The 27,294-nt window shown below is 39.9% G+C and overlaps 1 protein-coding gene across 12 annotated transcripts in view; it reads left to right on the top strand.

Annotated features, from left to right (window-relative positions):
• The window catches only part of ENPP2 (ectonucleotide pyrophosphatase/phosphodiesterase 2), a 107,233-nt gene extending 89,099 nt beyond the window's left edge, over positions 1-18,134 (top strand). For 9 of the 12 annotated variants that reach the window (XM_082364242.1, XM_082364248.1, XM_082364249.1 and 6 more), the window contains 7 exons: positions 3,923-3,997; positions 5,323-5,459; positions 6,745-6,880; positions 7,570-7,647; positions 10,816-10,948; positions 12,811-12,967; positions 17,533-18,134. In XM_082364242.1, coding sequence (XP_082220368.1) covers positions 3,923-3,997; positions 5,323-5,459; positions 6,745-6,880; positions 7,570-7,647; positions 10,816-10,948; positions 12,811-12,967; positions 17,533-17,703 — 887 coding nt within the window. In that variant the 3' untranslated portion in view covers positions 17,704-18,134. The remainder of the gene's footprint in view (positions 1-3,922; positions 3,998-5,322; positions 5,460-6,744; positions 6,881-7,569; positions 7,648-10,815; positions 10,949-12,810; positions 12,968-17,532) is intronic. The other 3 variants (XM_082364246.1, XM_082364252.1, XM_082364253.1) reach the window with 1 other exon arrangement.
• The last annotated feature ends 9,160 nt before the right edge of the window (positions 18,135-27,294 follow it).

Raw genomic sequence — 27,294 nt, forward strand, 5'->3', positions numbered from 1 at the left:
GGGCTGGAAAGAGCCATAGTTATTGACCTGCTCAGAGGTGAATATGTGTCTTATCTCTAGATGATTTTATGTCACCGAGGCTTAAAGTTTATATACTTTCATGGAAACGGACCCTCATGTGTATTTGTTGAGCGCCTACCCTGGGCTGGGAGCTGATTTCTCTGAGACATCTGGTTCTGTCAGCTGTGTCACCAATAGTTTCCAGCATGTGACTTCACAACGGTGACATAAAATGTTAGGGGAGGATCATGGTAGCACACCTTCTTGGTCTGCTCATGGCCTAATGGGACAGTCTCTAATGATACAAGAGAGACTTTATTTACTTTTATTATAATTAACAGTTTAATATTCAATACACTTTTGGTAAAGTTGTTTAAGTTTATACAGCACTGTTTTGTATGTGTGCACAATAATGGCTATTTGCAATTGCCAATAACTGGAGTGATACAAGATAGACTTTAAAACTATTACATGAAATTCAAATAATTATATATCATTGTCTTATTATGTGCAAAGCATTTGCTCGTTTAGATTCTAGGATAAGGGTAAGCCTCGGTGTTCTCTCTCCTGTCTCTTTCTCTCTCTCTCTGTCTCTTGGTGTCTGTCTCCTTAAGGGTCTTGTCTCAGTCATTTCTTCAACTGCAAAGTGACATTTTCTTGGTCTGAGTTCTTTCAGGCCTTTATGGTGTGTCCTGGGTCATAAGTCTAGTCCCCCACTGGAAATAGTCAATGTCTGCTCTGCTGGAGTAGAACCTCGTGAATTCGAGGTGTGTTATGCTCAGAGTAATCATTTCCCCCTTCTGGCTATCTCTAATATATATTGAGGCTTTTAAACCATTTTGTAGACCTCAAGTTCTATACAAATGTAAAGTTGTATTATTTTCCTGCCTAGTTTTTAAAAAAAATACACCTATAGGTAGCTGATTTTTTCAGAATAAACCACAGGCCCTGCCCATTCCATTTGTAACATTCATATGTAACTGTTTTAATGTCATGTGACATAAAACCACTCATACATCTGTACCAAACACACATGTAAAAGCTATGCATTCCAACAGTGAAACAACCCAGGGTAAATTTGAGGTAAGAAAACAGTGGTATATTAAATTAATCTTAGGCTATTATAAGATTTAGTATTATAAATACTAAACTTACAGAATCAAGTCCTTTACTAAAATGAAGAGGAAGAATAAATATGAGCTTCAAAAATTGTGATCTAAAATGCTTGCTAAAGCTTTAATATTTCTACATTTGTAGTGAATTCCGGATCTTAATTGCATGGCTGCTTTTCTGGATCACATGTATGTAATGTCTTGGCAAACTTATTGAATTTTCATTTTGTAATCCATGAATCAATGGATAAATGAATGAATGAAATGGAAATATTTAAATTTCTCACAGCAAGCAATTCTGGCACTAGAGCCAGGTGTAATTTTTACTGTAAGAATAATTGCACTATTTATTTTCACTTTAGTCTTTTCTCTACTAGCGTTGCTAAACCATGTTTTGTATTTTCTTAGTCAGGTCGGCATTCACTATCATCTTTGTGAGAAAGGGAATTAAACATCATTTTAACACCTATGTGTTTGGCTCCTTATCACACACCATGAGAAATTAGTTTGGTTAGAAAAACGACTTAAACACTAGTAATTCTTGTTAACTTTAAAGCAGTCCTGAATAGCTAGAGAGGGAATATTAGGCAGGTCATACCTAGAAAGCCAGTTCTTGAAAGTCATAAAGAACAGTATTTTTAAAAAATAAAACAATCATTTATTTATCCACATAGATATTTGGCATTGTTGGAGGTAGAGATACAATGGTAAACAAAATAGATAAAATCCGTGTCCTCATTAAGTTATTATTTTATTGTGAGATTTAGCCAGTTGATAAATTACAGCGTAGTGTTTTAAGGGTTGAGGTAAGAAAGAACAGGACCCTACCAGAGGCATCAAATCTAATCCCAGAGGAGGTTGACATGGCAGTAAATGCTAGTAGACACTTCTAAGGCAAAGGAAGAGAAAGGATGTAGGAAAAGGAAAGACCTTGGGTAGAGATTTTGTGGTAAAATGTAAGAGCATATTATTGTGGGAGTAGATGTTTAAAACAAAAACAAAAAAGAGGAGAGATTTTCATGTGGCTCTCAAGTCAGCCAGCTAATCTGTGGGAATATGAATCAGGAAGCTGAAGAGGGAAAAGAAACACACACTCAAGTCTGGATGACCAAGTTTTGGAAGACAAAAAGAATGAGCGCTGGGGAAGTCCACACCACTTAAAAAGATTTGCCTCACAGTATTTTGCCAACGTGGTATCTGGAGGAGAACCGTGGCATGTACCAAAAATGCCAGCCACTATTGTAAACAGGGAACTGGGGTGTGGAATGGAGGCTCTGTCTGGAATTTCATGGAGTAGGAACCCAGCCTGGGAAGACACAAGCTATACTAGATCCGTATCAACAAATCACGAGGAACATATTTCAAAAGCAGAAGCTTGCAGGCTCATCTCCAGGGTGGCTGGTCTCTAGATGAAGCACTTATGTGTCCAAAGACTGAGCTTCAAGTACACTTTTGTGGCTCAACAAGGGACTTTTTGCTAAACAGAAATGCAATGGGTGACTTGTCTAAGATGTCATATGGAGTAGCAGGCTGTGACCAAGAACGTGTGATTGTTTGATACCCTGATAAACTGAAAAAGGGAAATCTAAATTTTGTTTCTGGACCTTAAAGTGTTTCTTACTGCAAAGATGATTTCACCTCTTTCTTAGATGAAACTATTATGCAACAGGAAGACCCAAGTAGATTCTTTGGGTCAGTTGGGGAACTTGGTTGGATATTAGGAGACTGCCAAAGCCACTACATTTTTTTTTCTTCATGTCATACATGCTCAGTTAACAATTGAGAAAAAGTTAGTCAGATAATGATATATTTGGGCTCCAACTGTGTGCCAAAAACTGCAGTTGTGCATATCTTGGGAGCTATGACACCCACATTTCAAAAGAAAATTGAGTTTCTACATGCAGAGCAGAAGCATGAGTAGAGATGGAGAAGCTTAACTGGAGAAATCTTTCAGGAGAAAGTGACTCTTAAGATGTCTCTTCCCCTCTTGTCCTTTTCTCCCTCTCCTCCCCACGTCTCTTTCATGGGAGCTGAACTATGTGACCATATTATTTGTCATCCCCTTTTGAAGGTGAGAAGGACAATTATGCCAGGGCAACAGGCATAAATGGGACGTGGGGTGACTCTGGCTTAGCTTCATAAGTTCTGTAAGGACCGTACTGATGCCACCTCATCCCCATCTGTGGCATGCTTCATGCTCTGTGTTCCTGTTCCACTATGTAGATATCTCTGATATAGTGAGCAGCATATTGCATTTGAGTTATTTATGCCATGTTTGTCTCTCCCATTGAACTGTGAGCTTCTTGAGGGTAAGAGCTCTATCTTAATTGTCTTTTCCAAGTATCTCTATTCCATAGCCCAAGGCCTGGCACAGTATATGTTTGATGAGGGGGGAATACATTAATGAAAAATTTGGAGGGAGATAAGTGACAGGACTGGTGGAGAAGTTATTCCCAGTAGAGAAAAGGAGTCATATATATATAATAGCATAGAGTTGTTGACAATGATTATGAGCAGTATTGCAAATCAATCAGCCTTCATGGAATGGAGTGCTATGTTGAGGAATGGTGAGAAATAAGGAGGAACCAGAGTTGGTGGAGTCTATAGATTGTCTAAGAGTGTTGATTGATGGCTGCTCTAAATGTTGCATAGAGGAATATGGCTGCCCTTTCGTTGTCCTCTTAATGGGATAGATTGGATAATATGCCAGGTTTGCATTTGAGCTTGGAGGAATGTGTTGGGTAAGCATTAAAACTTGAATGATAAAAAGAGAATAGCTTCTCAAAGAATCTTGATACTTCTGCTTCCAGCTGAAACCAGGAAATTCAGAGGCAGCAAAAATGAAATCAAGGAAAACGTTAATGGAAATTTTGAACCTAGAAAAGGTTTGGTTTGAGTTTTGAAGGAAAGTCTGACCTGGTAAACTGCCCCCAAGTACTACTGTTATGATTTGCTGGCTTTTTATTTGTTCATTATATTTCATTTATATGATATTAGCATATTATGTTCTAATTCTTAGGGGTGGGTCCCCAAATTTGGCAGCTTTACCAAGACTTCTACATTTACTGCAATGCTGACAAAGCCCAACTACCCAGAACAGGCTTGTGCTGTTAACAGTGTGGGCTGTTTTGCCTCAAATCAGCAGTTCTACTTGGGAGGGTCTTGCAAAGTAATCTACAAAGGGTTTTCTCTGTTACTTGTGTAGAATGGTAATACTTTAATTAAAGCAACATGTATACATAATTTAATAAGTGATTGCCAGAACTGACTTTTTTCTAATAGAAATAATAGTAAAAATTTTTTTTGGATTATCATTTAGGGGATCGTGAATTGCCAAAGCCTCAGTCTCTAAATATTTTGGTCTGCAGGACCCCAATTTCTATGAATCTATGGCAGTTCTGACTTTAGCCTGTCTAAAATGGGCAGATCAAGCTTGAGGCATTTATTGTGGGTGTAGAATGAAGGTTTGCACATTAATCTCCCATGTCTTCTTCTTAGAAGAATAAAGTTTCAAACCTTTATTTTTTCCTAAGAGGAGAGCTTTCTCTTAGGGGTCTGAATCTACATTCTGGGGTCTTAACTGAGTTCTTTGGTAACGATGACCTCCCTTTTGTATTTAAAGGGCCCCCTTGAATGCCACTTATTTTATCTATACATGTTCCTTTAAGTTCTTACCTAAAGAGTTTTCCTCCATGTCACAAAGCTACTTACTTTAAATGCTCATTAGTACTCACTTTTTATGCTGAAATAATACATATTTGAGTTGCAGTTTACAAATAATGATCAAAGAGTACCTTCCTCTTAATTAAATCATTGGTTAATTTGATGAGCCTTTCCAGGGTCAAATGAATTAATTCTATAAAATCTAATTGTCTTGACTTCCCATTCAGCTGAATCATTTCAAAATTTAATAAATAATTTTCTTTCCCATACAGATTGAAATTCTTTATAACTGGAAAAAAAATCATTAAAATAAATATGGTATTTACATTACAGTTTTGATATCTGTAAGCCTTGACCCACGCTTAGGTGATCAAATAAACCACAGAAGTGTTAGGAAAACTAACCTGATTAAATTAAGGAGAAGGAGCTACATTATTAATAAGTAAGCAAGCAAATTGTGGACAATTTGACTCCCTTCCAATATTTCTTTAACATTTGATGTACAGTTTAATACATGTTTAAGACAGTTTATTTTTTTCTTTCCTAGAGAGACACCTCCTCTATGGACGGCCTGCAGTGCTTTATCGGACTAGATATGATATCTTGTATCACACTGACTTTGAAAGCAGTTATAGTGAAATATTCCTAATGCCACTCTGGACATCGTACACTGTTTCCAAACAGGTCATTGAGAAAACTGGGTTTCATGTTCTTCATGTCATTACGCTCCTTGCCTTAATATAATGATTGTTTGCTGAACAGAATTGTCTTAGAAAAGATTTTAAGTTTTCCTGATGAAAGAAATCCTATATTGGATCTGTTGTAAAATATTTTGAATTAGACTTCCTGCAATGTTCTAAAAACTTCATGGTAATAGGTGAAATAGCATAGCATACTAATTCTTTTAGTTTTTTTTACTCTGCTTGTCATGGCCCACTAGCTACAGAAGCCACCAGTGTCTGGCCATTTGTTTTAATAGACTTTACTTTCTAGAGCAGTTTTAGGTTCACAGCAAAACTGAATGGAAGGGACAGAAATTTCCCATATACCCACGGCTCCACACATGTATAGCCTGCCCCACTATCAACATCCTGTTCTTTTTTTTTTTTTTTTAATTTATTTATTTATTTATTTATGGCTGTGTTGGGTCTTCGTTTCTGCGCGAGGGCTTTCTCCAGTTGCAGCGAGCGGGAGCCACTCTTCATCGCGGTGCGCGGGCCTCTCACTATCGCGACCTCTCTTGTTGCGGAGCACAGGCTCCAGACGCACAGGCTCAGTAATTGTGGCTCACGGGCCCAGTTGCTCCGCGGCATGTGGGATCTTCCCAGACCAGGGCTCGAACCCGTGTCCCCTGCATTGGCAGGCAGACTCTCAACCACTGCGCCACCAGGGAAGCCCCTGTTCTTTTTTAATGAAGGTTTTATGTTGGGGTTTCAGTTTTGGTAAAGATGAGGTAGGAAAGTTTATATCAGGAATTAGAAAAATTCATTTGGCAGTTGAAGTATGTTTTTAAACTCTGAATACAAATGACTACTTCTACTGCCCCAAACACAGCTTCTTATTAATTTGTACTCAGGCACATACAATACATATATAGTCTTCTTTTAAAAATAGGAGATATGTCTATATTATTTCTCAGAATATTATTTTTTAAGCTGTCTTCTGTGGAATCTCATTCATTATATCAACAGTGAGATTTCTGCCTTACGTATTATTGTTTCACCTAAGACTGATAAGAGAGTCCTGCTACTAAAAAAATAAGAGTTAAAAAATTACTAGCTTAGTGCATGTAAAACTGAGGTCCTTAAAAAAAAAAAAAAGAGTCAATATCAGAATATGAGCTATAGTGAAAGCTAATGGGGTTTTGATTCTGGCTGTTTGGAACCAAACAATCTGGCTTCAGTATTTCCCTGTTGGTTTGGTGTTGTCTCTGCCACGGCATTGCTGACTACCTGTGACTATCATGCAGGCTGAGGTCTCTGGCATCCCTGAACACCTGACCAATTGCGTCCGGCCTGATGTCCGTGTTTCTCCGAGTTTCAGTCAGAGCTGTTTGGCCTACAAAAATGATAAACAGATGTCCTATGGATTCCTCTTTCCTCCTTGTAAGTTACAGAATAGCAGGATCTGACCATTCTAGAGGGATGTTATTTTGTGGAGTCTGGCGTGTGCAACTTGGTATTTAGGATTTCAGTGGTTTTTAGGTTTTCTAAAAAACCTAAAAACCAGAGGGGCGCTCAAGAGATTGAGGAGATGAACTTCTCTGGGAGCCTTCCAAAAGCAGCCAGAAAAGAGACCAGCTTTCAAAAATCCTATTCCCAGGGAACTCTAAAATGCAAGGGAATATTCTGTGTGTCACCTGACATCATTAACTGAGCATCTGAAAGTGAAATAGGAAATTATTGACATAAATCTTTTAAATAATACTATAGAGGTGATCTCTTAAGGGCTACATGAAGCCCTTTAATTCTCTCTCATTACCTTGATGACATTTTTTTAAAAGTCCAAATTATGCTAGTAAAATCAAGGAATTCTTTTACAAAATACTTAGTAGACCCACGACTAAGTAGGAAGAAAAAGAATCATAAAAATTTTTTTAAGGAGAACTATTGAGTGAAGAAAAGAGATTGAGTGGGAAGGGAAGTAGGAAATGATATATAAAGAACGGGATAAGTAGGAATAAAAGAGTAGATCCATGCATTTCATGCTGTTTGGACCATTTTAGAAGATTCCTTTTTTTTATTGATGTCGATTTTATTATGTAATGGGCACTATTTGTTTTCCCAATGTTTAGATCTGAGCTCTTTACCAGAAGCTAAATATGATGCATTCCTTGTAACCAATATGGTTCCAATGTATCCTGCTTTCAAGCGTAAGTCTAATATTTACCTAGTAGACTATTATTTGTGGAAAGAAATGTTTCTAAATTTACCACTTACCTTTCCTACCTCTCTATTCATTTTAATAATAATAATACCTTTCATGTGTTTAGCCTTTATAATTTTTGAAGAACTTTAATGTAAATTCTCTACTGCTAAGCCAAAATATGAATCTGTGAGGGAGCTTGGCAGGTTTTTTTATCCCTTGTTTATAATTAAGAAATTGAAGTCACAAGAAGTGACCCAGGTCATGAATGGCAGAAGCTGAGCTAAACCAAGTTTGTGCTTTCCTTCTAATCCAGTGTTCTCCCTATTTCAATGCTCAGTGGTTTAAAAGAGTCTTCTCTGTATTTGGAGGCTACCTGACATTTAACAGCGTCTGTATTTATTTATAGAATGTTACAGTAAAAGCCACTAACACCTTCTTCCTTTAGGGGGATGGTGATGTATTCTGAATATTGACCCTGAAAACCAGCAAGAGCTTAAAAGGTCTTCTGAATCATCAGAGAATTAAGTTCAGTTGGTTTTAGGGCTGTGCAAATTACATACACTCATAATTTCTTTGTATATGACATAAATATTTGTGGATGATAGTGATGAAATGAATGGTATAGGCACAGTGAGCCCCAGCCCCAAAACTGAGTTCTGGTCTCTGGAGTGTGAACACTGGCTATGTGATCATAGAAATGCCATTTAGCCTCTCATTTATAAAATTATGAGATTTGATTGCATGACTTCTATGGCTTATATGGATTTGTAACTTAACTGTCCAATGACAGAAACAATCCATTTCCTATTTCTGCTAACAAAGAATTCGTTCATTTGCCCATCCATCCATCTTCCATCCATCCAAGCATCCCCCATCCATCCAACCATCCATGTATTCAAAGACAGAGAAAGCATTATAGAGTAGCTTTGACCTCCCTTTAGTTTATTTACAGTGAGCAGACATATATGCTTATAGGAAAGGTAGGAAAAGGAAACACTTCTACATAACTCCACTTTCTAAAGGAGTATTGGGCTGTGTTACATGACTCTCAGGGCTGAAATAAAGTCTCAAAATAGGACACGAGATGGTGGAATGTCATCTACAGGGCTGGGCCTCCTCAACTTGACATTGGTGAAATGGCCAACACGGTTTAGAGAAAAAAAAAAGTTTATTTGATGTCCTAAGCTAGTAAATAAAGGCTTATTCAAAGGTAGAATCTCTTGCATATGAGTGAAAAATTAAAGTATGCTTTTAGAAGGAGGTTTCCTGGTTTCTTCTCAGCCCCAGTTGAGAAATGTTTCATAAACCCATGTAGATCCATTTGTCCTAATATTACATGGAATGCAGCTTCATTGAATTTCCACAAATCAGGGTTTCCTGGATTTCTTTATCCTTTACTGATGCCTTTTTGACCAAGCAGCAATAAAGGAAGCACACGGTACCACCCTGAGGCTAGTGTGGCCAAAGGCCTTTCACAGAGGGCCCGCTGTTCTTCTTCACTAGGGGAATGGTGTTTTTCACATGCCACATTTCTGCGGGTTTGGCCTTTTGACTGTTCTCATTGTTATTTCTTTCCCTCTATGCCTCTCCAATTTTTATGCTTAAGTTAACATTTGAACTTCTTCCCCACTGTCCTCCTTTCTTTATTGCAAATAGTTATCCATGGTATTTTGGCTCTGGTGGGCTGCTCTGTCTTTCTCATTTCAAATAGAGAATCAGCAGTTGAAGCACCATGGGAAAAATGCCCAAGCATTTTTTAATAAGGGGAGGTAAGAAATGATAACAGCCTGAACCTCAAAACCCCCATGTAGAATAGAGCATGGTAAGTTAAATCTAACATGTTAGAGCCAACTTCTTTGGTTTGCCTTTCCTGTCCTCTTCTGTTATTCCCTTCTTTTGCCTTTTCCCTTTTCCATTCTGCCCCTCTCCTTCCCCTGTGATTGACCATCATGTAAATTGGAGCTAGCGAGGTCAAGGAAATCTTCTCTAGAGGATGACCGTGAAAGTGAGAAATGAATAGTGGAGGAGAAACAAGGCATGCCTAGTCAGGGGACGTGTTTTCCAGATAAAGGGAAAAGCATATGCAAAATCTTACTCGGAAACAAGTTTAGCGAGTAGGGGGACAGGAAGAAAGGCATGTACCTGAGGGGGAAAGGAATAGGAAGAAAAGTCATGGAGGGAGGCAAGGGCCATGGTGGAAAGTTGGGATTTTATTCTAATTACGGTGAGCAATCATCTGGAGTGTTAGAGATGGGTGTTGCGGAAATGTGATACAATCTGATTTATAGTGTAAAAGGATCCATCTGGCTACTCTAGAGAGAATGGGCTACAGAGAAGGAAGAGTTTCTCCCAAGGTGCCAAGTAGTCTTTTGTGGTAGTTCATTGCAAAGAGCATAGTGACTTAGACCAGGGTGGATGCAGTGAAAATTGTGAGGCGTGGTCAGATTTGGAAGACTGGGATGTATTTTGGAGGTAGCACTAACAGGACTTGTTCACATGCACACGAAGTAAGGAGAGAAGTCAGGGATGAATCCTAAGATTTTGACCTGAACATCGGGGTGAGTGCGAGTGCCACTGGCTATGATGGAGAAGCCAAGAGTTGGAGCAGGAGTGGAAGAAAAATCAAGAATTCTGTTTGGATAATTTTTTGTTAGATATGATTATTAGGTGCACCATGAGATGGCTGTTTGGATAACGTGTCTGGAGTTGCCTGGAAAGGTTAGGGCTAGAGACATAAACTTGGGAATTAGCCTATCTACGACGTGTGAAAGAAGAGAAAGTAGATTAAAGCCTTTTTTCAATTTCCCACAAACACCATACTTCCCCTGTTGCACACACTATTCTCTCTGCCTGGAATGTTGTCTCCACCTCTTTGTCTCAGAAACACCCACTTGTCCTTCAGATCTCAGCCTAGTAACCACTTCACCTGCAAATCCTTCCCTGACTGGTTGGGCTATGTTAAACTCCTCTACCATTGTCTGCATATCTTTCTCTTGGCCGGTTCATAAATGACACACCCACAGCTAATGCTTTAGGATGGATTGCTCTTAAGAATCACAACAGCTCTACTGTCTCTTGGCTTGTGACATTTGGCTTGTTTAATGCATCCGAGAGAGAATTTGGCCAAAGCAAGGAGTTTTGTTCATGGAGAACTGATTTTGTTTTTGTACAGGAGTCTGGAATTATTTCCAAAGAGTTCTGGTGAAGAAATATGCTTCAGAAAGAAATGGAGTTAATGTGATAAGTGGACCAATTTTTGACTATGACTACGATGGCTTACATGACACACAAGACAAAATCAAACAGTAAGCTTTTCATTTCCACGCAACGTGTGCTTTTAAATTCCAAGATCTCACTGAAGAATATTTTTCAAATATTCACGTACTAGAGAAGAGCTGGTACCTCTTAAACCTGTTGCTCTTTGAATCTCTGTGTGATTTCTTCAGTTCTTTTGGACCTGTGATTAAACGAGGCATTGGTGGTTGGAAAGGAATTAGGATTTGTGGTAAATAAATGCACTTTTCATTTTCATGAAAGAAAATGTATCAAAAGATTAGAAAATTTTTTAACTTTATTCTTCAACAACTCTTTAGTGGGAAGATGATAATTTTCACTTGTGTTCACTATTTGGGGGGGGACTTTTAGAATTCCTTAGGTTTTCTGAGTCAGTACATTTCAATAGGAAATTACATATAAACTTTGGTCAAATCTCATTTCTATCCTTCTCTGTGGTGCTATTAGGGATATAAAAGGATGAGGCATACTCTGTTCATAAGGAACTTACAGTCTGGTGGAGAAAGTAAGAGGATATAAATACAACAAATTCATAATAGGTCATCATTTAATTTTTTTTTTTAAGGAGCTGATATACCTAATATTTGAAGAACTCTTTTTTTTAATTTATTTTATTTTATTTTTGGCTGCGTTGGGTCTTCATTGCTGCATGCAGGCTTTCTCTAGTTGTGGCAAGCGGGAGCTACTCTTCGTTTCGGTGTGAGGGCTTCTCATTGCGGTGCCTTCTCTTGTTGCAGAGCACGGGCTCTAGGCACGTGGGCTTCAGTAGTTGTGGCCTGCGGGCTCTAGAGCGCAGGCTCAGTAGTTGTGGTGCACGGGCTTAGTTGCTCTGCGGCATGTGGGATCTTCTCGGACCAGGGCTCCAACCCGTGTCCCCTGCATTGGCAGGCGGATTCTTAACCACTGCGCCACCAGGGAAGCCCTCTTCATTTAATTTTATACATGCATGAAACAATTAGAGAGCAACACAAAATATGAGAGGGTTTCATTGTGATTGACAGACAGACACAAAATGCTAATTTTTTTCATATATATAACTAATAAAATAGGTGTTATCCTACCCCCTTTACAGTCATCCATAAGAGAAATTTTATCCTACTTGTACATTTATTTTATTGCTGATTATTGTCATAGTTTTCAGCCCAAATTATATTGTTAGTTCAATCATAGTTTCAATATTTTGAAATGATTAAAATTAAGATAATAGAAAACCAGGTAAGGAATTATGAATTTCTATACTATGCTCTACTCAAAATATTTTTTTATACTTTTGTAACTCATCAGTAGCACTCAGTTCTTAGAATTTTCTTTAGTAAATGAATTCTCTGTACCAACTGTACCAAGTTCAGGATCTCACTGTGGCTTGAAGAGCTATCACTCTCCTAGCTCCTGTGTTTCCTGCCTCCGGTCCATTTTATACAAGTCTATGAAAGTTATTTTCCTGAAACATGGATCTCATAATGGCATTTCCTAGCACAGAAACCTTCGGTGGAGCATTACTGCCTGAAAAATAATGCCCAAACTCGACAACTTTGGCACTCAGAACCCCCCTTACTTTGGCTTTTATTGATTCTTCCAGACTTACATTTCTACTCCATTGACCTATGCATTATGTCCCGCCTCTGAGAATTGGTTCAAGCTGTTTTCTTTGTCTGGAGTATCTTTTTCACTCTACCAGGTTGAGAGAAAGAGGAGATTCCAGGCATTGAAAACATGATATTCAAAGATATAGAAGTGGGTTAACACCTGTAAGTGAAAAATGACTCCACTGAGTGAAATTTAACTTTAGTGACTTGGGCAATATTCACTGGCGACCATTTAAAAAAGAAAGCTACCACCTCGGCTATAGTTTGATTTTGCCTTCCTGTCTCAGGTACGTGGAAGGCAGTTCCATTCCTGTTCCAACTCACTACTACATCATCCTCACCAGCTGCCTGGATTTCACCCAGCCCGCCGACAAGTGTGACGGCCCCCTCTCCGTGTCCTCGTTCATCCTTCCTCACAGACCGGACAATGATGAAAGCTGCAATGTGAGTTCAAGAACAGCGTCCTTTAGGATTTGCTGACAGAATTCATCTTTGTGTCTTAGTTTATATTCCCACCCTTGAACTAGGACATACTTATCATAAAACATTTGCACTACACAAATGGGTGTACAAATTGGGTCTTTAGAAAGGACCCAAAGGAAACTTTGCATAACACTTGGGAACTTTGTGCTCTAATGGCTTTTTATTTTTCAACATAGGGGTGTGTGGGATGTGTGTGCATTTAATGTTGTTCTATTTCTGTGTTTGATTTTGGCAAATGATAGCAGTGCCCACATGTTTTCCATTTTGCAAAAGACATAGATATTTTGTAAAAAGTGAAAAGTAACACAATTTTGGTAATTACTGAAATGAGGGAAGAGTTCTCAGGAGCTCATTATATCATTCGCTCTACTTTTGGGGATGTTTGAAAATTTCATTAATAAAAACTTTTTTAAAAAGACACACACACAGGAATATATACTTTAGAAATCAGAGTTTCATTTGCTACTAGTTATGAGGGCAGATGTAACAGGTCACCCCATTCTTAAATAGCACAGATGACTCTTGATTCACTTATTCCAACGTGAAAGGAGGACGGCATGATGAAAAAGCCTCAGGAAGGCAGACAGGATCCATGCTCTGTGCTCCTGGCTCTGTACTAATGCTGCACTCGGGGACAAATCACATGATTACTCCAGGTTTCTTTAACGTGATGGAAATCCTGTGCTCCAAGGTTGATTTTGGAAGTAATAGTCTTTATGCTTTTGTTTATATAATAGAATAGGAGATAAAATCTACAGAGGAAGATTTTTAGTCAAAAAGCAGTACTCAAATTCCTTAATTATGTAAGGTACCCTGGGAAAAATGATGGTGTGTTTAACATAGTCACACGCCAGGCAACCTTCAAGGGGGAAAATAAATGAAACAAGCACAGAAATTGCTTCACTAAAAGGCAAAGACCCTTAAGAATAGCTTCAACAGAGATTTTCAGCTTCATGGACAAGGCAGCTTTGGGGCTATGGCTTCAATTACAGGTGAAGATTGAAGCTCTGACCATCCAAAACAAAATAACAGATGCAGACAAAAAATTGAAAGTTGAAATATGGCTGAAAAAGCTAATTAAGTTGGCTAGAATATTGGAAATGAGGATCATAGTGGGAGATAAGGTTTTAAAGTTTGCATGGAATCAGATTTAAAATAAAAGTAGTCGTGGTAGTAGTCATAGCGGCCATAGTAGTAGTAGTTACCATTGATTGAGTCCATGTTACTATCCAAGTACTGTGCAGGTCCTCTCATTCATTACTTCTAATCATCTCATTACCCTATTAGGCAGGTATATATGAGCTCCTCCCCCTCCCCTTTTATTAACTCTTGAGAAACCTGTAGCTCATAAAGAAAAAGTGTGTAACATGGTTACTGGTTAGTCAGTAGAAAAGTAGAACTTTAGATTCAAGGCCTCTGATTCCAAAAGCCCATCTTTTTTCAAACTTACCAGATTTCTATAGTGGAAGCTTGGGGCCTTAAGACTTTTTTCTCATCGCACAGACATTAGATAACCACAGAAAATGTTTAGGCATAAAAGCAACATTGTAGACTCTGTTTTGGGGAGATAAATTTGAATTGGAGGGGATCAAGCATGGTCCTCAAACGTTTTGGCAAGATTCCTAGGATTGAGGGAACAGAACTTGAACTGGGTGTGGTCTTGGAAATTTCTAAAGGAAGGTGGAAGGCAGCAATATTGTACTGGAAGGATAAATAAGATCTTAGAAATAATTGGATGGGAGGTGGAGAAGCAAGGGAACTTCAAGTGAGAGAGAAGCTGTCCTCAATTTATTGGCTTGACTTTCTCAATTTTGATTGTTCACAGCCCACGAGACTAGGTAATGGTGTACCAGAGGGATGTAATGCCTCTGGATAACATGATGTACTTTTTTGAACTTCAGTTTTACTAAAATCTTGTTGTGGGGAGGTAAAATTTTTGCAAAACAGTAAACACATATTTTATGGAGTTAAATTCAAAATTGCCATATATGTTTAAGATAAGGCAGAGACTACAAAGACATTTCAGACTTAAAGTAGGCCATTTAAGAGACACCTCAATTCCTGGGAGATGTATGTTCACGTTTCCCTGTCATTAGGGGAATTTGGTGATGCAGGAGTTTGTAAAACATTGTTCTGAACTCAGCTCAGAGGCAGTTCTTTATTCACCCCGATGTTACATCTGACAAATGAAATCCACTGATGTCCTCATACATCTTCCTCTCTGCACAGAGCTTAGAGGTATTTCTTATAGCGTTCAAGGCCAGCATGCGTCTTATTGAAGAACCCCCTGCCTACGTAGACACCTGTCCTTGCCTTAAAGTCCACCTTAAGACTTCTGGGACTTGAATTCACAAACTCACTTGGGAGGAAGTCAGGGAGAAAAGGCAGGTGAAGGATAAATGTCCACAGCAAGAAAAACACTAAGCAAGTTCCTGGACTGTGCTTTCGTTTGCATTAATGAGTAAAGTTATTTATTTTTTAAATTTATTTTTAAAGTTTTTCTTTTCCTCTCTTGGTGCACATGAACTTTTATTCGACTTTTATTAGTTTTGCATTTTGTACTAGAGTCTCCTGCAGCAAATACTTCTGTGGATTGCTAGCTAGCAAGAGGCAGAAGTCATTTTCTTCATGTGTAACATAGCCCAGTATTTTGACTAATTGGAGGCTGGATTTTAGCCTGTGAGAACCAGAGGAGAATGCCTCTCAAATGAAATTGGCAAATCACTTCCCAAGGAAAGAAATAGCAAAAGACAGATTTTCCTCCAAATTCGTATAATCCCAGCTAGCCATTATTTAAATTAGGAAAAACCTTTTTACTTCATGTCCACTCACTCAAATGACTGCATTTACAAAGGAAACATTAAACTTACTGACCATTGAAAAATAAAATAAATGAGTTGAATATGAAAATTCTCCCGAAAATATCACTTCATGCTTACTCTGCTTACTCTGAGGGGGTCCCGACCCATTTGGAGACCTCCTACTTCGTTAATTATATGGTCACACTGAGGACTGGTCAGTACCGTTGTGGGTAGAGTTATATTTAGACCTGTTCTTTCCTATGACTCGCAGAGATCTTGGTTAGCTTGGGTTAGGAGGGTGGGGCGTGGAGGGTTAAAATCCTTATTTCCCCCAGCCTGCAAAGCAATTTCTTCCTGTTTCTTCATTTTGCCTGGGATGGCTAGGCATCAGTTTCCTGAACCAACAGCCTCCTGTACATATTTAGCACTGGCACAAGCTGCTGGGGCTCCGTGTCCAGGTCCGTGTGGGTTGGAGCTTTCTGAGAAAACCCAGTGCAGGTTCTTGGGCTTTGGTGGGTAGTTCATTGAGACCACTTGCAGTCAAAGACTTGGGTGAGGGCATGCCTGAACATTCTCAGCCCTGGGACGCACAGCTACCCTTCGACTTGTAGAAAGACTTTTGGAAGCCATTGCAATTCCGGGGGCATTTGGGAATAAAATTATTGGCAAAGGCCCTCCTGCCCCATGTCTACTGACGAAGGTAGACATTTCTCCATATTCTCAAGGTTCTCAGATCTCATTCCTTCTCTCAAGTTCCCTCAAAAGTGAAAGAAGGTATTTTTTAAATGTAAAGGACTGCTTTATCTGCACTGCCTTTTTGTTTCTACTTAGATGTGAAATAAATTGTTTAGTGTGGGACATTTAAATGTCTTTCATCTCGAATTTGTGCCAGTGAGGCAATTTTTGGCAAGTAGTTAAGACAGAAAGAGATTTCCTTCCTTCCCATCATGGGAAAACCCGTGATGTTGTTTCCTTACTTTACTCTTTTTTTTCCCCTTCTTCCTTCCTCTCCTTCCTCCTTCCCAGGGAGCTGAAGTAAGCATTATTATTCTTGTGAACCAATGAAGAAACTGAGGCCTAGAGAGGTCAAGCAGCTTCAGCAAGGTCTCACAGCCAGGAAGTGGAAGAGTTGCGATTCCAACTCAGGCCTCTTGGGCCCCAAAGTGCCAGGTGTATCAACTGAGCTGCTTAGAGTCGAACTCATTCAAATATCAATTCACTGCCATCTAATAGATGATGTCGTTGACCTAGCACATTCTTCTGAAGGACTAGAAATGCACACACATCATTTTGTACAATGGGCACAAGCTCTTTCCTTTCCTTGGGAGGCAGAGGAGCATTCCTAATTCCTCATGCTCTGTACTTCTCATTGCAATTTGACAGCAGGGGAAAGAAACGAATCACTGAATTCTCCAGGGCCTTTGGTTTTCCCAATTTTGATTTATGTTAGGAGAACGTATTGCATCAAATGCCATTTCGCACCACACATCTCGTTTATTTGGTACAGCTAGTTGCTGTTGAAAATGTTCACAGCCAAGGGCCAGTATTTGTGGCCCATTGCCAGCAGCACTGTGGGAGAGAGGAGGGGAGGCCAGGAAGGAATAACACGCCGCCTTGGCTTTGGGTGCAGGAGTATGTAGAGGTCATTTGTGGACTTGAAGCAAATGGACCGTGTAGAGAAACTTCTTTGGAAAATTCTGACTCTGTACTCCCTTTCCGTTGCAGAGCTCAGAGGATGAGTCGAAATGGGTAGAAGAGCTTATAAAGATGCACACGGCTCGGGTGCGGGACATTGAACATCTTACCAGTCTGGATTTCTTCCGCAAGACCAGCCGCAGCTATCCAGAAATTCTGACACTAAAGACATACCTGCATACATATGAGAGCGAGATTTAACTTTCTGATCCTCTGCGGTGCAGTCTTATCAACTGGTGTATATTTTTATATTATTTTTGTATTTATTAATTTGAAACCAGGACATTAAAAAAAAATGTTAGTATTTTAATCCTGTACCAAATCTGACATATTACGCCTGAATGACTCCACTGTTTTCCCCTAACGCTTGATATAGGTAGTCTTGTGTTCTGAGTAGAGCTTGTAATAATTACTGCAGCTTGCATTTTTAGTGGAAGCTTCTAAATGGTGCTGCACATTTGATATTTGCATTGAGGAAATATCAATTTTTCAATGCAAAGTTGCCACATTTAGTCCTGTACTGTATTGAAATACTGATTTTGTAAAGTTGCATTCACTTACTGTTAATTATGACAGACATATTTAAGCCTTATAGACCAATCTTAAATATAATAAATCACACATTCAGTTTTTTTCTGGTTTTATTTGGTCTTTATTTCACATAAATTAGAGTGTTTGCTTCTGGTATATTTCATGCATAAAATGTATACATTTCTTGTATTGGACCCTCTTCCTAGTTGGATGTAGTTCACATAGAAAAAGGGACATCCTTAATATTCAACTGTGGTGGCCTGGATGAGATAGATGAGGTACATATCTATGGGAAATCAGAAGGGCAGAGGAAAAGAGGAACCAGAAGAACTCCTGAATATCCTCTCTCACCTATCTATTTTGAAAATATTTTGAAGTTTGGAGGAACAGGTTCTTTTGATCAAGTTGTTTCAAAGCTTTTATTAGACTCAACAGAGACTATATTAAGGCTATATTCTGTATAAGTATCAACATAAGAACCAGGGAGGATATAAAGAGAAATAAGACACTGGGATGAAATATAGACATAAATGTGTAATTAACCAAAGTTGAGAATAATAAATGCCAAGTGAAAAGTGTTAGTAATCATGCAATATGACAGAAGGGTCTGAATGATAGGTGGGGTGATTTTTGATGGACCCAGTTGTGGCTTTAAGTAATAATGAAGCACAAAGCGAGGAACCATTCAGAGATTTTCAGTCCTTCTGATTGTGTCAGGGAGAAAGGTGCATCTTAGTATTGCCATGTCTCTAACAGTTAGTAATCTCCCATTAAAAAAAAAAAGATCAGCATGGTTTTTTTCATCATGTTAATTTTTACAGTAGCCACCTTTTATGGTCAGTGAAATGGGTTTTTAATTTCTATAAATTCTCCTTTAAAAGTAAATCTGCTGGGCTTCCCTGGTGGCGCAGTGGTTGAGAATCTGCCTGCCAATGCAGGGGACACGGGTTCGAGCCCTGGTCTGGGAAGATCCCACATGCCGCGGAGCAACTAGGCCCGTGAGCCACAACTACTGAGCCTGCGCGTCTGGAGCCTGTGCTCCGCAACAAGAGAGGCCGCGACAGTGAGAGGCCCGCACACCGCGATGAAGAGTGGCCCTCGCTCGCCGCAACTAGAAAAAGCCCTCGCACAGAAACGAAGACCCAACACAGCCAAAAATAAATAAATAAATAAATAAAATTTTAAAAAAAGAAAAGTAAATCTGCTTAAGAAGGAAGACATTGTGAGGACTTCCCTGGTGGCGCAGTGGTTGAGAATCTGCCTGCCAGTGCAGGGGTCACAGGTTTGAGCCCTGGTCTGGGAATATCCCACATGCCGTGGAGCAATAAGCCCGTGTGCCACAACTACTGAGCCTGCGCTCTAGAGCCCACAAGCCACAACTACTGAGCCCGTGTGCCACGACTACTGAAACCCGTGTGCCTAGAGCCCATGCTCCTCAACAAGAGAAGCCACCGCAATGAGAAGCCTGCACATGGCAACGAAGAGTAGCCCCTGCTCGCTGCAACTAGAGAAAAGCCCGTGCGCAGCAACGAAGACCCAACACAGCCAAAAATAAATAAATAAATAAACAATTTTTTTTTTAAAAAAAGAGGGAAGACATTGTGTTAAATAAAAAATACATAATAACAAAAGTAGGACAGACAGTAGTGGGGATATGCGAAAAATCATGAAGGTGGTATGAGAAAAACCGATGTTTGGGAAACACAGCTACAGGAATACACTGGAAGAAGTGAACATGGTAATACTGTTGACATCTGTATTTATCCAGCAGCTGCTATAGTCCAGGCACGTCTCCGGCACTTCATATGCTTTGTCTGTAAATATTGAGAAGTGAGGAGCTCAGAGAAGATTTTCTGGAAAGAGGAAGCATGAAGCTGGGAATGGAGAAGGCCTGAATTGGGCTTTGTAGTTTGGGGTAGGTAGTGTGGAAGCGAAAGCATGGGCAATCATTAGTCAAATTCATTTCACCTGCCTTCATGAATCAAAAATACTTGCGTGTCCTCCAAGCGGCATGTAGCCTAAACAATAAGACGCTTGCCCAAGTTGTTTTCCAGGAACTTGGAGTCAGCTTTGTCTAGTTTGAGCTGAGCTGGTTAAGACTGGATAGGACCACCAACCCTCCAACTGGGCACGCGCGAGTGTCCACTCTCGGTGACCTTCTGACATCACAGGACCAAAAACGCCACCTTCAGATCGTGCTAAGTGCCTCCATTTTTTAACGTGCGGAGACCTGTGGCTTAGTTACCCCTGCACAGAACGATGACTGACTACTGCACCTTTTTCCAGTCACCTTTCCACACAATTCTTGTGCTCCCTAAGCCTCAGACCACCCTGCTTCTTTATTTTTTAATCCCATAAATACCACGAGCTCCTTGCCTTCTGGGAGGCGGATCTGAGATGCCTCCTCACTTGGCTGCCTTTCAAATAAATCCTCTCTCTCTGCTGCAAAACCCAGTGTCTCAGTGTTGTGGTCTGCTGCACGTCAGGCAAAACAAACCTGGTTTGGTAACAAAAGTATGATAGAAATGAATTGGGATATCACTCATCATTTATTTAATATTCAGTAATGATTGATTGACCAGCTACTGCATGCCAGTACCTATACTTGCTGTTGAGGTTAAAACTCAATAAGATAAACATGGTTCCTGCTGTCGCAGAACTTGCAGTTTAGTGGGAGAACGAGACCCCTTAAAAGACCCCAGGGTTTAGTTGTGATGTGTGCTGTGAGAGAACAGGTGCTGAGGGACAAGGGGGTGGAAAGAGAAGAGCCTTCGATGACACTACAGCCAACACTTGAGGGATGAGAAGAATTGGCCTCAAGAACAAGAATGAGAAGGAAGAGCAGAGCCGAGGGCTAGGAGTGGGGAAAAATCTTGGGGTGCGTGACGGTCAGAAAGAAAATAGATGTGCCCAAACACAAAGGTGGGGTTGGTTGGGAATAGGTCAGCAGATCCTTATGGGCCTTGCTGAGGATTCTATTCTTTTTTAATTTAATTTAATTTTATTATTATTATTTTTAATATCTTTATTGGAGTATAATTGCTTTACAATGGTGTGTTTGTTTCTGCTTTATAACAAAGTGAATCAGTTATACATATACATATGTTCCCATATCTCTTCCCTCTTGCGTCTCCCTCCCTCCCACCCTCCCTATCCCACCCCTCTAGGTGGTCACAAACCACCGAGCTGATCTCCCTGAGCTATGTGGCTGCTTCCCACTAGCTATCTATTTTACGTTTGGTAGTGTATATATGTCCATGCCACTCTCACTTTGTCACAGCTTACCCTTCCCCCTCCCCATATCCTCAAGTCCATTCTCTAGTAGGTCTGTGTCTTTATTCCAGTCTTACCCCTAGGTTCTTCATGACCTTTTTTTTTTTCTCTTAGAGTCTATATATATGTGTTAGCATACGGTATTTGTTTTTCTCTTTCTGACTTACTTCACTCTGTATGACAGACTCTAGGTTGAGGATTCTATTCTAAGTGCAAAGGAAAATAATTGAGAAGTTTCAAGCCAAGGTATGACAACATTCAATCTAAGATTTCAGTGTATTGGCATGGATATTCAATAATTACATAGTATGCTCTAAATGTAATTCCACATAAAATACATCTGATATGAGAGGGTACACCTATTAGGTGCAGTAATTCTGCACTAATACTCCCAAAAGTAGCATTATAAGAGAGAAGTGTTAATTCTACTTTTTAAAAATATTTGCAAGCTCCTTGCTTAGCTAGATTTGCACATCACCTCAGATTGAACTCTTCTAAAAATAGGTTATACCTGAGGCTTTTGGGGAAAGCAGCTGCAAATTTAGTTGAGTACTGTTACTCTATTTTTAATCCTTAGGTCAAGTCTTTCTTTCTCATAAATAAACTCCATACCGACCACTGTATATTTCAAGTGAGTGGTTTTGCCGATAAACACATGTCATTAATTGTGGGGTTATTCGTGAAAGTCTTTGAATGGACAGGAGCCCTATTAAAATGAGGTCTGGAAGACTATTTTAAGTTGGGGTGTTTTTTTGTTTTTGTTTTTGTTTTATTGAGACCTTGGTCCATTCATGCTTTCATTGAGCAAGTTGCCAACTGCTTGCTAGCATGGTGGTCTTGTTCTAGTGGATGGATTCAGAAAGTGACTCTCTAACACGAGCTCATTGTAAATAGAGTAAACCAAGAAAGCAGCCACATAGTTTCTCAAGGGTAAAAACATTCTGAATTGTGTTTAGGAGTGTTGACTTAAAAAAAGAAATCTAAGCAAAAGCAGTGTTTGGTGTCAATTGGGTTTGCCCCAGATTCCAGTGCCCATTATTCCTTGCGGTGGCTGGGGAGAGGGTTGCTGTGGATGAGGTCTTGATCCCTCCTGTTTGTGTTCCTCTGACTTCAGCTGTCTCTCCCTATCTCTTTGCTGAGTCAGGACGGGGCTGCCCTGCGGGTGGGAAGTGGTAAAGGCAACGGGAATTCTCCCAGGAGGAGAGGGATTGTCTGGGATGGTGAGGAACAGGATTTAGCTGTTTGAGTTTGTAGGCTGGGGTAAACAGAGCACTGCTAGAGGCTCAGCCAAGAGTGGCAGTAGTTCCTGTTTGGGCTGCACTTCTAGGAAGCGCATGTCCTTGATCCCTCTTGCCCCCATTCCTGGCAGGGATGTCCAGTTTTGGCTGGAATATGAAAGTGGAAATTGTGTCCCTGTCCTATGAAATTTTGCACTCTAGTTCTTGGGAACAGGCAAAACTCCAATCCCTGTTCCCTCTAATTCCCCCTGGACTCTGCTCCCTCTAATTCCTTCAGGTGGTTCTTTTCCTGCCTTTCAGTGGAAACTCAGGTGCTGATTAATGTTCAGCTGAACATTTGAGACCCTTGACAATGCTCTTTATACAAAAATGCATGAGAAATAGTTTTAACTTTAAAAGTCTTACAGTATAGTGGATCATATATATGTTAAAATATAGTTACAATGCAACATACATTTAGTGAGAACAGAAAGGAAGAATCACTCTACCTTGATGTGGAAAGTAGCATTTATTAAGCACCTACGATATGCCAGACTCTGAGCTAGTGATCTTACCTATGTTATGTTTTTCACTGCTATTAACAGCCCTGAGGTACGTACAAAACCCCACATTTTATAGCTGAGAAAGATTAGGCTAACTGTTGAAAAACGAGTTGTCTGTGGCCACATAGGTAAAGAGGAGAAAGGCAGTGTTTGAATCCCTCTCTCACTCCAAGAGCCATGCTATTCCTGCATGCCAAAATGCCTTTCAGGTAGGAAGAGGGGAGGAGCAGATCAGAAAAGACATTGAGAAGTGATGACATTCAAGCGGCAAGACACCTGAAGAATTAGTAAATGTCTTTCAGGGAGAAAATGAAAGAAGGCAGTTCTAGCAAACATTTGCAGAAGTAGGAATTCTGAAAGATCGCTCGAAACACTGTCAGGGAATGGAAATTAGTTTCATGGAGCATATGCTCGTGCTGGCTTTGGAACTGGGGTGTGGAGACTAAAAGTTAGACTGGTAAGGCTGAGTTCAAGTAACAAAGGAGCTTGCTGAAAGGATTTAGGCTTCATCCTGATGGAACTTGTTTACTATCAAGACCAATGCACTCAAGATTGTGACTTAGGAAGCTCCATCTTCCTTCAATGCATAGCATAATTTGGGTAAGCATCCAGTAAAGAGTCTTATTGTTACTGGGTATACGGATGGAGGCCCAGACAGTTTCAATAGTTTTGGCGATGGAAAGCAGGGGGAGATTTGACAGATAAATAGGAGGTTCAATAGACAGAAAGAGGGAAAATAAGCATAATTCAGAGGCTTTTAATTCGGTCAGTTGGGGAAATGATGGGGCCATTACCCAAAAATTCTAGGAAAAGGAACAGGTGGAAAGATGCTGGAGTAACAAGGAGACAATAAATTAAGTCATTCATTTATTAGGGCTGAAATGGAAGTGTGAACAAGTCATCTTGGCGAAGGTGACCAGGAAGCAAGCGAAGTAGGAGACTCAAGATAAGGAAAAATCTGCACACCTGGTATGTAGGTGTCGGTTAATACAATACGTGTGGGCCCCACTACCCTTGTAAGGTATACAGAGTGAGAAAAACCAAGATAGAGGAAGGATGCCAGCATTTCAGGGCAGAGGAGAGAAGACAAGGCCGTATTAGGCAGTGGGATAAATGCTGGAGATTTGCAGGTATACGGCTTTGGGCAACTTTACGTCTAATGCTTCTCATCTATAAAATGGTGACAATAACTCTTCTCAGCATTGGCAGAAGAATTATGGCAGGAAGCCTTGCTGAAATACAAATTGATCCATTTTTCTTCCATTTTTCTGTCCACTTCCCAGCAAGGAAGGCATCCCCTTTTAAAGTGTTTTTTGGGCTTTGGGGCTTTTTGCAGAGTGGGTGTGGGAAGCAGAAGTAGTCTGAAATTAATGGATTTCCTGTCTTTTGTGAAAACCTAAACCCACTGAAGAGGTGGAAAGAAATAGTCTTTAGAGTTCCAAGAGAGAAAGGGAACATTCCTGGGATTCAGGACGAGAGAAGTCTGGATCTGAGCGGTGGTTACACTCTGGGATGTGCTGTATGATCCTTTTAGAGAGATGGAGCCCTAGGTCCTGGAGGTCCTGGCTGTGGCTTGGAAACAGAAGATGGGCAAACCTCAAGGGACCCGGGGATATGCACAGTGAAGATATCCATGCCTGTTGTATTGGTTTAGCCAAACAATTTGTTTGTTTTTTCCCATAACATCCTACAGATAAACCCGAACCAACAGTTTGGCCAACCCAATCCTTCTCTCATTGTTCTCCATTTACTAGATTCTGGTGTAACCTGGAGGGGAAGATGGAACTCTCCATAAAGACTGAATTAAAGCATCATGTAAGCCATGTTAGCTGGGATCTTAGATTAGAAATGAAATTTATTTTAGGGAAATAAAGTTAGGGAGTGAGATACATACCAGCTACATTTGGAAAATGCTTAGCACCATGCTTGGTACATGTCAGGTGTTCAAGAATACTGTCTAAATAAAAATGAGCCAGGAAAAAAATTTTCTTTTAAATGGAAAGAGCAGCTTGAGAGGTAGGGAGAGAACGGGGAAAGAGTGAGTATTGTGAAACGCAAGGATAGAGACACTTTCAAAATGGAGGGAGTGGTCAGTGATGTCAGCTGCCAGAAAGAAGTTAAATTAGACAGGAATTTGAAGGAATCCATTGGATTTTGCAATAAGGTGGTCATCCATGACCTTCCTGGAAGCACATTCAATGAATGTACTGAGAAACAGCCAAACTGTACTGGGACGAGGAGAGAATGGGAGACCACACGAGAGGCAGTGAGTGGAGACTGCCCTTTGAAGATAGGAAGTAGGAGAAATAGACAATAATTGCAAGAGGTGGGTAGAGTTGAGGGAGGACTTCATGCTATTTAGGGTGGAAGAAAGCTTTTATAGGCTGTTGAGAAGATTTGATAACCCTGGAAAGGCCCTCATGGGTAAAGCAACTGAATTATAAACAAATTTGAAATGGAAAGCAATGAACGAATAGAGTCCTTTGTCATAGATTTGCCTTCAAATTAAGGAACTAATATAATTTTCTCTTGGGGTAAGTGTTAGTATAGAACATATGATGTACATTGTACTTTGCAAAATGGTGGCCTACAGGCTGGATACAGACCACAGATTGCTTTGTTGTGCCCACATGATATTTAAAAAATACATTAGATGCCAAAATTTAGAATCAACGGATTGCAGATTTTTGACCTCTCTTAAAACATTAAGCGTTTTTTACTTAGTCATTGTTTGTAGGCTATAGTTCTTGTCAACCATCAGCGGAAGCCTATTTGGTTGCCTTTAGACAGGGCAAGCATTCTCTAGAACAGGGTTGGCAAAGTTTTCTGTAAAAGGCTTTGCCATACAGCCTCTAATTACTCAATTCTGCCATTGTAGAGTGAAAGCAACCATAGACACTACATAAACGAATGGGCTTTACTTTCTTTAATACCTCTCTTACTGTCCTTCTTTCCACCCCAGGTGAAGTACAAGTTGCCATTTTTTTTTATTGTGCTGGTACTTTTGTTTTATTGTGCTGGTACTTATCCTACTGCATTAATTTACTTTGCTTGTTTTTAGGCATTTGATTTTGACCCCCATGTAGGGTGACCAGGTGCCTTGGACTGACAGACTTAGTGCTAAAACCTGAAAGTCTTGGGCAAACCATGATGAGCTGGTCACAATATCTCTATGTTTACATTACTTTACATTTCTATTATCTACTTTGCCACAGAAAATGCATTGTCATTTTCCTTAACCGATTTAAAAATCTTAATAATCTTTTATCTCTTTCTCCCTTAGGGCTTTGTTTGCCATTTCAGTAGTAACTCCAACCAGTGTTGTACGTTAATATATTTATCTCCTCTACCTCAAAAGTAGGGGATCTTGTCTTGTTCATCATTATATTCAGAGACATTTGCCTAGTGCCTCATATAGATTTGATTATCATTAAGCGATTGATGAGTGACTGATGGGGCTTCCTCTCTCTTCAACCCTCTGAGATAATGTCATTGTGGCCGAAAAGCTCTAGGATGAGATGAAGATACAATGGTAATCCAGAGGCCCACATCGCCTGAAATGAGAACGGTGCTTCTTCTGTGTGTTGATAGCATTCACTCTGCACTATGATAACACCCCAGCCAGGGACTTACAGTTTTTGTCCTGTTCTTCCACGTTGCTAAAACTCAGTTGCCCACCTGGTCAAATGAGCCCCATCCCTCTGCTGTGCCCTTTCACATAAACAGCTTGAATCTGCAACATGAGGAAAGACCCTGGGGCTCTGAAATCAGATGTAGGTTCAAGCATGGGCTCTGTCACGTACTAGTTCTTGGTCATGTTTCTCACCTGTGGCCAGCTCATTTGTAAAATAGGAATGCTTGTACGTACCTCTTTGGATATTTAAGAAAATTAGAGATAATTGTGGACTGAAAAAAAATGCACAACCTCAACGTTGAGAATTATGTGTTATTTGGCAGATTTTCTGAGGACTTAAGACAAGAGGCCAGCCTCTCAGATCCCTCTGGGGGACTGCTCCGAAGAGGCAGGAGGAGCCAGGATATAGAGGAGTTTTTGCAACAAAAACCAGGTAGTGGGAACATCAAAGATCACTGTTCATTAAAGAAAACCAGGCATCTCAAGTTAAGGAATTTAGTGCTTTTCTATGTATGGGAAGATTCAAGAGTCTGGCTCATTGAAATCATTCCTTTGATATGCACCTTAACTATCT

The sequence above is a fragment of the Balaenoptera borealis genome, assembly GCF_965194805.1.
Source record: "Balaenoptera borealis genome assembly, chromosome: 17".
Taxonomy (NCBI): Eukaryota; Metazoa; Chordata; class Mammalia; order Artiodactyla; family Balaenopteridae; genus Balaenoptera; species Balaenoptera borealis.